The following is an 11,265-nucleotide window of genomic DNA, read 5'->3' as shown; positions in this document are numbered from 1 at the left end:
CTTAGACGTAACTATTACTGGAAAAATATGAAAGACAGTATTTCTAAATATGTGAAGAACTGTACTTCATGTAAAATTAATAAACATAAAATTAAAACAAAGGAACATTTCGAAAAATCAACTACTCCTACCAAACCTTTTGAATTAATTTCAATTGATACAGTAGGACCACTTACTAGATCGAATAAAGGAAATCGTTACGCATTGACTATACAATGTGATCTAACGAAATATATAATTGCAGTACCTATAGTAGATAAACAAGCGAGTACACTAGCCAAGGCTCTAGTGGAAAACTTTATTTTAATTTATGGCTGCCCAAGGACAATCAAATCCGACATGGGTACGGAATACAAAAATGAAACGTTTCAACACATCTGTAACATTCTTATAATAGACCAAAAATTTTCCACAGCATATCATCCAGAAACCATAGGAGCTCTCGAAAGAAGTCATCGTTGTTTAAACGAATACCTCAGGCAATTCATCAATGAACAACATGATGATTGGGACTCATGGTTACCATATTTTACTTTTTTCTATAACACTACTGTCACAACTCCAATGAATAAAAGACTAGTTGTAGTTTAGGTCTATTTACTTCGGAGGTTGGAACAGTAATCATTGTAGAAAAGTATAATGTCAAACAACTTAATTAACATAGGCTTCTTTGATCATAGCTTCAGGCCATTCCTCTATAACATCTCCCCCTTCAGAAAAGATCATATGGTGAGAGCCACGAAGGAAGCCTTCGGTTTCGTATCGGGTTGTTAGTAGGTTGGGGTTCATTATCTTCAACATTGTCTGCAGGAACATCTTCTTCAATTAGCGGAGGTAGCATTTCTTCAGGTTGTATGTTGAACCTCCATCGGATTCTGCGGATGTTCATCGATTGGATCATTGCGGTTGATTGAACATGGGATAGGAATATTGAATTCTTCAAGCAGCATTGTCCATGGTAGCTGATGATCTGCATCGACATCTTCGAAGGAAGTTTCCAGATGAGTTTCCAGATGACGTCCTCTCAATTGGTTGGTGTGAGAGCGGATAAGACGACCATTGTCCAAAAGTACATTGTAGTTCACAGAACCTTTCCTCTCAATGATCTTGCCAGGAACCCAAGTGGTCACATTTCGATGGTGAATCTGCGCATATACCAGATCGTCAGCAGAAAACTCTCTTTTCACGGTCCCATGACGTCGATTGAACTGTTTGTTTTGCTTGTCGTTCACGGCTACGGAGGTAGTTCTCCTAGGCTTCAGCAAATCTAACGGTGTAGAGACAGTTCTTCCAAGGAAAAGCTCTGCAGGAGACTTGCCATTAGGTGCGCTTCGATTCGGGGTCGACCGGTAGACGGACAGGAAAGTTTGAAGATGCTGAAACGTCGTGGTTTTTCCTCCTTCTCGAAGCTTCTTGAGTCCTCTCTTAAGGGTGTCTACGAAGCGCTCAGCCTGTCCATTAGACTGCGGATGGTATGGTGCAATTGTCAAGTGCGTTATTCCATTTTCATCACAAAACTGCTTGAAGCGGGCGCTAACAAATTGCGTTCCGTTGTCCGAAACGAGTGTCCTTGGATTACCAAATCTTGCAAAGATTTCCTGAAGTATGTCCAGCGTCGCTGATGTGGTAGTGCTTCGTGTACGAAAAATTTCCGGCCATTTTGAGAAAGCGTCGATTACCAGAAAATAGTAGAAACCGTCAATCGGGCCAGCATAATCTATGTGCACTCTCTCCCACGGCTTCGATGGAACAGGCCACGATTCCAAATCCGTTTTGCGAGGTGACTTGGCAGCTTCAGCACATGATCTGCAGCACCGGACAAGTCCTTCGATGTCATCATCAATCTTGGGCCAGTAGACGAAACTTCTTGTAAGCGACTTCATCCGGTCCATTCCTGGGTGACCTCTATGTAGCTGCTGAAGAATGCGTTTCCGAAAACGAACAGGAACAACAACTCGATCTCCGAACATGATGCATCCTTGGACGATTTGAAGACTGTCCCGGCGAGTGAAAAACTGCTGGACGGCTGCGTCACTAATCTCCGTGGAATGTTCGGGCCAACCTTCGTTTATGTGAAGCATAACTGATTTCAGAGCGGAATCCTTCGAGCTTTCAGCAGCGATCATTTCTGACGTCACTGGTAGACTTGATGTGGAATCACTGAGAACGGCTTGAACATCGGCTTCCATCTGTATAGAAGCAATGACATACTCCTCGTCGACTCGTTCATGGCACTTCATCAATCTTGAAAGCAAGTCAGCATGTCCGAATTCCTCAGTTTTCACAAATTGGATGTCGAAGTTGTACAGCATCAGTGTTAAAGCCCAACGTTGAAGTCGGTTGGCAGTGTATACAGGAATGCCTTTCTTGCTTCCAAACACCTTGAGTAGCGGTTTGTGGTCCGTTTGCAAAATAAATTTCCGACCGAATAGCATCTTATGGAAGCGGGTTACAGCGAACACTAGAGCCAGGGCTTCTTTCTCAATTTGTCCGTAATTCTGTTCTGCAGCGGTGAGAGATCTTGAAACATGCGAAATAGCCTTCACTGATCCGTTCGGAAAACGATGCATAATAACTGCGCCTACGCCATCTTTTGATGCATCTCCTGCGACAATAATGTCCTTGTTTGGGTCAAAATGGGTCAGCAACAGGTCTGATTTCAGCAGCGTTTTGAATTTCTCAAACGATTTCTGGCAGCTATCCGTCCATTCCCACTTAACGTTCTTCTTCAGCAAGTAGTCCATGGGTGCTCGTAGATCCTTCATTTGCTTGACGAAACGTCCATAATAATTGATGGCTCCAAGGTATGATCGAAGCTGCGACACGTTCTTGGGAGCTGGCATCTGCGAAATAGCACTTGTCTTCGCTGGATCTGGTCGTAAACCGTCTTGATCGATGATGTGTCCTAGGAACTTGATTTGTGAGAGACCAAACCGGCATTTATCCATCCTCAAATGAAATCCGTATGCCTTGATCCTTTCCAGAACTTCATTGAGACGTTGGTCATGTTCCTCCTTAGTCCTACCGGCAATCATGATGTCATCCAGATACGGTTTAACTCCTGGAATGCCGGCGACCATGCTATCGATGATTCGTTGAAATGCACCGGGGGCGGACTTGATTCCAGGTGGCAAGCGGTTGTATTTGAACAGTCCTCGATGAGTGTTGATGGTCAGGTACTTTTGCGATTCCTCCTCAACCTCGACTTGCAGGTACGCATCCGAAAGATCGAGTTGGGAAAAATATCGGCAGCCTGCAAGATCAGCGAAAATATCGTCTGGGTGCGGAAGTGGGTGTCCATCTGATTCTAGCGCATTGTTCAGTCCAGTAGAGTAATCGCCACAAATTCGAACGGACACGTTGTCAGATTTCCGGACCACGACTATCGGTGTGGCCCAGTCGGAAAACTTCACTGGAGAGATTATTCCCTTGTCTTGAAGGCGTTGGAGTTCGGCATCAACCTTTGGAAGTGCTGCATATGCGACTGGTCGTTTTGGACAGTACACTGAACGGGCATCGGGTTTCAGGTATAGTTTCACTTTTGCTTTTGTGCACTTACCAAGTGAGCTCTGGAACACTTCGGGGAACTTCAAACGGAGTTTTTCAACGGTGTCTTGCGGCTTTTGATGGACAGCGTTCACCAGCGAATTGAAGGGTACAGCCCACAGATCGAACAGTTCGATTGTGTCTATTCCAAGGACATTCAAATCTGGGTTTGATGACACGTAGACAATACCTTCGTTTGTTGAATTCTTGATGGTAAGCTGGGCCTTGAATTCGCCAACGATGTTGATTCTGTCACCGGAAGCGCTGATAGCTGCGATCTCCGAGGTTTCGATAGTTGGTTTCCCGATTGCTTCCCAGGTCGGTGTAGAGATAATCGTGATATCCGATGCACAATCCAGTTGAAGCGTCGCCTGATTTCCGTTGATTCCAAGAGTGATGAATTTCCTCTTTCCTTGGAGGTCGATACGCTTCACCGAAATTCCTTTAGACTTCACATACTCTTTCGTCTTCGATTTGTCGAATTTTCTTCCAGGTCTGGATTTCGTTTCCGCCGTAGAGCAGTATCCCATCCTCGTCGCCAATTGTCACAACTCCAATGAATAAAAGACTAGTTGTAGTTTAGGTCTATTTACTTCGGAGGTTGGAACAGTAATCATTGTAGAAAAGTATAATGTCAAACAACTTAATTAACATAGGCTTCTTTGATCATAGCTTCAGGCCATTCCTCTATAACAACTACACCACACACCGAACATTCTTTTGCACCATTTGAACTTGTCTTTGGTACTCAAGTAAATTATCCAACCAAGTTTGAAAATAGTACTATCGACCCAATCTACAATTATGAAGCCTACTACAAAGAATTACAGTTTAAATTACAAATTGCAGCGAAAAAAGCAAAATCAATATTAGAAAAATCCAAAGAAAAAAGAGTAGCAAAACAAAAACAAAATTCAAACCCAATAGAAATCCAACTAGGAACCAAAGTTTGGCTTAAGAAAGAAAACCGAAGAAAACTAGACCCAGTTTACACAGGACCATTTACTATTATTAACATCAATCACCCAAATGTTACAATCAAAAAGGAAACATCAAACGAAACCCAAACTGTACATAAAAACAGAATTATTACGTAAAAGTTAACCCAAAATCCATTTTACATACAAACCTAATCAATGTGCATTCAAATCTTTACGTTAATAGACAGTGTTATCCTAAGAAGTGATAATCTTAAGACATCCGAGCCTAATCTCAAAAAAAAAAATAGAAATGAAAAAATAAGTGAAAAAGAGATAGGTCAAAAGTCTAACCCATGTTAGACGTGAGATATTCGGTTTCTAGCTTTAATCTAATCTAAGCTCTAATAACCAAACAATGTAAGAAAAAAAATATATATATAATTAAAAAAATAAATAAATATTATAATACAGAGACAACCGGATAATGACACTAACCGAATAATAACATTTCATTTCATTTCATTACATTATTCTTCCAAAGGGGGAAGGTGTCGTGGGTTGAAAACCACTGATTACCAAAACCCATAAACACAAATAAACCAAAGGCCATCAGCCTTGCAATTGTATCGAACCCGAAAATGCAGATCCACGCAATAACAAACATATGCGCAAAGCGCCACACAACGTCAATAGAAAATCATACTTGTACCCGCACTCCGCGTGCGGTCCGAAACCAAGCTCACCCGAAAACGATAAGTGTCGAATTGCACAATTTGGGTAGGACCACCAAGGCACCCAAATTGTCTACTTTGCAAAGATGCTCTAGAGCGTCTACTGTTGTCTCATTTACTCTTATAGTTAAAATAGGTTAAGTCAAATATTGTCACAGCTATATAAACCGAAGAACTGAAATAAACACAAGGAATGATTATCTACGAGTCAAACTGTTCTGACGTGGTCCTTTCTGGTGATAGCCTTTCGTGCTCACCATAGTTGGGATACCATTATAAGAAAGAAAGACCTTCTCCGATAATCCAAGTACAGTCGTCCGATGCCTTCTACAATACATTCAGGTTATATTGCGCATCATAAGGAATCAAGAGCAATCCTAAGCCTGAGCTAAGCTTAGGAAGCGCAAAATCACCCGAAAATGCATTCAGGTTAAATTGTGCATCATATGGAACCTTGTGTTCTCAATCACCTAAAAATACATTCAGGTTACATTGCACATTATATCGAATCCGGTGTTTTCCTAAGCCTGAGCTAAGCTTAGGAAGCGCAAAATCACCTTAAATTGCATTCAGCTTACATTGCACATCATATAGAATCTAGAGCAATCCCAAGCCTGAAATATGCTTAGGAAGCGCAAAATCACCCGAAAATACATTTAGGCTACATTGCACATCATATCAAATTTAGTGTTTTCCTAAGCCTGAGCTAAGCTTAGGAAGCGCAAAATCACCCGAAAATACATTCGCATCATATGGAATCTAGAGCAATTCTTAGCCTCAGCTAAGCTCAGGAAGCGCAAATTCACCCGAAAATGCATTCAGGTTACATTGTGCATCACATGGAAACTGGTGTTTTACTTTGCCTGAGCTATGCTTAGGAAGCGCAAATTCACCCGAAAATACATTCAGGTTATATTGCGCATCATATGGAATCTAGAGCAATCCTAAGCCTGAGCTAAGCTTAGGAAGCGCACAGCGAAAAATGAAATTATCTGGACAGGCAACATTTTCTCATTAAAAAAATGGTCAACTATTTGTAACTTTTCATTAAGTGCATCAAAAAATCACAAATTTGTACTGTAAGTTGATCATCTAGTCCACGGGTTCCCAACCGGTGGTCCGCGGCCCCCTGGGGGGCCGTAAAGCCAGTCTAGGGGGGCCGCGATGTTACCAAAAAACTGTTAAGTTTTTATTCTCTCTCTCTTCTCTTCTTGGCGTAACGTCCTCATTGGGACAAAGCCTGCTTCTCAGCTTCTTCCACTTCTATGAGCACATCCACAGTTATTAACTGAGAGCTGCCTCTGCCAATGACCATTTTGCATGTGTATATCGTGTGGCAGGCACGAAGATACTCTATGCCCAAGGAAGTCAAGGAAATTTCCTTTACGAAAAGATCCTGGACCGACCGGGAATCGAACCCGTCACCCTCAGCATGGTCATGCTGAATACCCGTGCGTTTACCGCCTTGGATATATGGGCCTATGGGCTATATTCTATTTTGTGTAAATTATACCAATTTTTAGTTTTGTATACCGCCATCCCCAAAAGCCACAACTTGAACAACAAATGTTCAGTATAAAACGCCTTCAGAAGAAAAAATTCTCGGCTGCGCCGCTATTTTTCAGCTTCAACTCAAATTGAATATTCATGACATAATTTTTACGAAATGTGAGTGTCGAATAAAAAAAAGTATCATTGATCGTCGAAAATCCCTCAATCCCTAAATTTCTGGCTACGTCACTGTACGAAAAAAACTCGGTTTTGAAGATTGCTTCAGAAATTAGTACATGTATTACTTCAGAAATTTCTGAAGGAATTCTTTCAAGGATTCTATTAAAGTATCCTCCAGCAAGTTTTCTCCAGGATTTTTTCGATTAATTCTTGTTGCAATACCTCAAGGGGTTTCTCAAGGAATTCCTTCAGTAATTCCTCCAGAGATTTCTCAAAAATGCCGCTCCGGCAGACATTTCTTTACAGTTTCTTGTAGGATTACACCTAGAAATTCCATCAGAACTATCTCTAGAGATTTCTGCAGGAGACCGTTCACAGATTCTTTCAGCGATTCCTATATGAATTTTTCTATGGAGATTTTTTTTTCTCCAGAGATTCTTTCAGGTATTCGGGTGGGTCGGGATGGTTGGGGGGTGGATTGATACCATCAAGAATTGCTCCAGAGATTCCCTCAGGCATTTCTTCCAAAATTCCTCCACGAGTTATTTTTCTAGCAGTTCCTCGAGGGATTTCTTCAAAGTTTCTTTAGGTTTTCATACAAAAAATGCTTCATAAATTCATTTTAGAATTTATTCAGACCTTTCTTCAGGAAATCTTCAGGAGTTTTTACAGGGCTTTATTCCTTGGCATTTGTTCAAGGAATATTTCTAGGAGTAGCTGCAGAGGGTTCTTCAGTTCTTCCAGGCATTTTTTAGAGTTTCCTTCAAAATATTCTTTACCTTCAGAAATTTTCATGCGATTCCTTGAAGCATTCCACTAGAGCTTTAGTGTTCAAAAATTTCAGCAGGATTTTCACACATATCTAGAGAAATTGTACAAGAAATTCTTCAAAGCATTTCTCCTGAGGTATTTCTACAAGTTCTTTCAGGATTTACTTCAGAAATTTCTCCAGGGATTTCTTCAGAAATCCATAAAAAATGTCCTTTTTGGAGGAAACTCCTCTAGAAATTCCTTAAGAAATATCTTCAGAAATTTCTTCATAAACTCCACCAAGAGTGTTTCCTTGGAATTATTTCCAGAATCGCTCCAGAAGTTTATCATGACTTTTTTTTAGAAATTCCTTCAGGTCCCCCAATGATTATTTCAGGAATTTTTGTCCTTTCATATTTTTCTCTAAAACTTCTTCTAGGAATCTCCACAGGTATCTTCTGGAGTTCTTTCATGGATTCAGAAAATCCTTAAGCGGGATTCCTTAAGAAATTCTAGAACTCCTCCAGTATTTTTTTGTGAAATTTCTGGATGAACTGCTGAAAAAACATCTCTGGAGGAATCTTTGTATGAGTCACAAGAGATATTTCTGATGGAATCGCAGGAACAATTTTAGAAAGAACCATTGTAGGGGTTTCTACAAGAATCCCTGAAGGAATTTCTCAAGGATATGCTAAAGGATCTCTTGGAGGAATTTCCGCAGGATTTTTAAAGGTATTTCTAGGAGGTAATTCTAGGAGAATTTTACGAAGAAAAATCCAAGGAACAACTTTTACTGATATTCCTAAAGAAATCCTTAAAAAATTGAAAGAGTCTCTTGAGATATTTCCGAAAAAAAATCCCTGAAGAAATTTCAAAAGGAATCCATGGAGGAATTACTAAGAGAATGCATGAAGTAATTTTTGAAAAAAATGTCCAGTCTAATTCCAGTAAAAATCCCTGAAGGTATTTTTGAAGGAATTCCAGGAAAAGTCCTGAATGAATCTCTGGAGGAATATCTGAGGGAAATTTCTGAAGGAATAACAAGGAAAACTTCCTGGAAAACGCTTGGTGGAACTCCAAGAAGAATTTATTGAGAAACTCTAGAAGAGTTCGTGAAGAAATCCTTCAATAGAGTACCAGGAGGATTTTTTTTAATATTCCTGGTGAAAGCCGAAAAATCTCATGAAAAAATTCCAATTAAATTTCTGTTGAAATGGCAAGTAAATATTTCTGGAAATTTTCTGAATCCGTGGAAAATTTTCTAAAGGTATCCTTGGAGGAAACGCTAAAAGAATTTCAGAAGAAATATACAGAGGAATACTGAAACGCAAGAAACTCTGTAAGAATTTCTGCATGAATCCCTGGATCAATTCCCGCTAGAATCACTGGAGTTAATAATGCAAGAATCTCTGCGGGAATTCTTGTTCGTTTTTCTGGATGAACCCCTGAAGTAATTTCTTGAGACTTTACTGCGGATGTTTCCAATGGAATCCTTGGGGAAATTCCCGAGGAAATCTCTGGAGGAGTTCGTGAAGAAATCCTGTATGAGTTCCTGTAGGAATCACCGGAATATTTTCTGAAACAATCGTTAAAAGAACTTCAGAATGCGAAGATGAACCAGCATAGGGCTGGAATTCTCAATAATAAAAAAAATTAACCGTTATGTGGCCGGCAAACTTTTTGCTTTTTTCTACACCGTGTATTTTAAATGAGTGCTGGATACCCGGGTACCCTGCCGGTCACATAAGGGTTAAACTTCTGGATTCGCTGGACAAACTTCTGATTCCTTCAGAGCGATTTTCTAAAGGATTTTCTAAAGTCTTCTATCTGAAGTAATCCCAGGCGAAGTTTCAGAGGGAATCCATGGAAAGAAATGGATGAAAGAAATGGAAGAAATGGAAAAGAAATGGAGATGGAAAGAAATGGAAGAATGGGAATCCATGGAAGAAATTTTTAAGGGCATATCTGAAGTGCATATCTGGAGAAATTTCTTAATGAATCCATTCAGCTAGAACAATTTTTGAAAGGGTTCTTTGATTTTTTATGAATGAATCCTGGAGTAATTTCTGAAGATATCCATAGTGCAATTTTGTAAGGAATCCATAGAAGGTGTTCTAAAAAAATCTCTGGAGAGATTTCTGAAAGAACCCCTGGAAAAAATTCTAAAGGAAACTTTGGTGGAAATGTATTATGAATCTCGAGAAAAAAATAAAGGGATCTCAGAAGGATGTTCTGAAGAAATTCTTCGTGAAATTTCTGGAGGGATTCTGAACTTTGGAATTTCTGAAAGAAATTACTTGAACTAGGTTTGAAGTAATCCGTGGATGATTGTTCGAAAGAATCTCAGGAGAGATTTTTGAAAGAATCCATGAAGCATTTTTTATGGAGCTCTGGACGAATTTCTGTAGCAGTTCATGGATGATTTTTTAAAAGAATCCCCGGAGAACCTTCTGAAGGAATCCGTGCAAGATTTTTTGAAAGAAATCATTAAAGGATTTTCAAGAGCAATCCACGGAAAAATTTCAAATGAAATCCATGGTAGGATTTATGGCAGAGTTCTTTGTGTTTTTTTAATCTTAATTTTTGGATGAATCTTTTGGGAATTTCAGAGAAATTTCTGAATGAATTTATGCATTTACTAAAGGAATTCCTGAAATAATTCTGAAAGAAATTCTCAGAGAAATCTCAAAAGGAATCCCTGGCATAATTTCCTATGATTTCATGGAATACTTTCTAAAGGAATCACTGGAGGAATTTCTGAAGAAAACCATGTAAAATTTTCAGAAGGAATCAAAGAAGGAATTTTTGAAGAAATACGTGAATGGTTTTCTAAATGAATCCTTCGAGCTCTCGAAAAATTTCTGATGAAGTTTATGGAGGATTTTTTTCTAAAATAAACCGTTAAGAAATTTTTGCAGTTTCTAATTGAATTTCCAAAGAAATTTCCGAATGATTGCTTAATATATTTCATGGAACCATTATTGAAGGAATCCCAGAAAGCATTTTCAAAGGAATTCGTGAGGGAATTTCTGAAGAAATATCTAGAAGAATTTCTGAAGACATCGGAGGACGAATTTTTGAAATAAACCTAGGGAATAGTCCCAATATCACAGAGATTTTTGTTTTGCAAATATGAGGGCGCAAAAATTATCAATTATCAAATAAGCGATTTTCTTATATTCAGGAGAAGCAATTTCCAACATCATAAAGAATATACTTTAACGTATGGAGGCACAAAAGTTGTAATATTTATTCACATCAATAATTACTCAAAGTGTGTGAGGGCGCAGAATAGTTCGAAAAATCATTTTATTAAATTCAAGAAGGTGGAATAAAATGTTTCTTCATACTGGAAAAAAAGATTTTTCTTACAATATGGGCAAAATAAAGCAAAATATTTTGAAAAATGACCATGTAACTTTTCCTAAATTTATGAGGGCGCTCAAAATTTCGAGAATTCACAGCTCTTCCAAAATCACAAAGGATTTTTTTTCTGTCCCCAATTGGGGCGCAAACAAAATATCAAAAAGGAAACTTTTCACATGTGGACACAGAATTATCAATCAAATAGGCGATTTTCTTGCAGCAACAAGAAGGGAAGAAACATTCATTAAAAAAAAGTATAGGCGGCTCTCTAACATTAAATA

General features: G+C 39.0%; 1 protein-coding gene across 1 annotated transcript; it reads right to left on the bottom strand.

Moving 5' to 3' along the window:
* Nucleotides 1–13: 13 nt before the first annotated feature.
* On the bottom strand, nucleotides 14–5,600 carry LOC134285326 (uncharacterized protein K02A2.6-like). Its single transcript, XM_062845901.1, has one exon. It carries the CDS (start codon nucleotides 4,074–4,076, stop codon nucleotides 846–848), a length of 3,231 nt encoding a protein of 1,076 aa, XP_062701885.1. The 5' UTR covers nucleotides 4,077–5,600; the 3' UTR covers nucleotides 14–845.
* Between the last annotated feature and the right edge of the window lie 5,665 nt (nucleotides 5,601–11,265).

The sequence above is a fragment of the Aedes albopictus genome, chromosome 1, assembly GCF_035046485.1.
Source record: "Aedes albopictus strain Foshan chromosome 1, AalbF5, whole genome shotgun sequence".
NCBI classification, from domain to species: Eukaryota; Metazoa; Arthropoda; class Insecta; order Diptera; family Culicidae; genus Aedes; species Aedes albopictus.
This window is presented reverse-complemented; position numbering and strand designations above follow the sequence as displayed.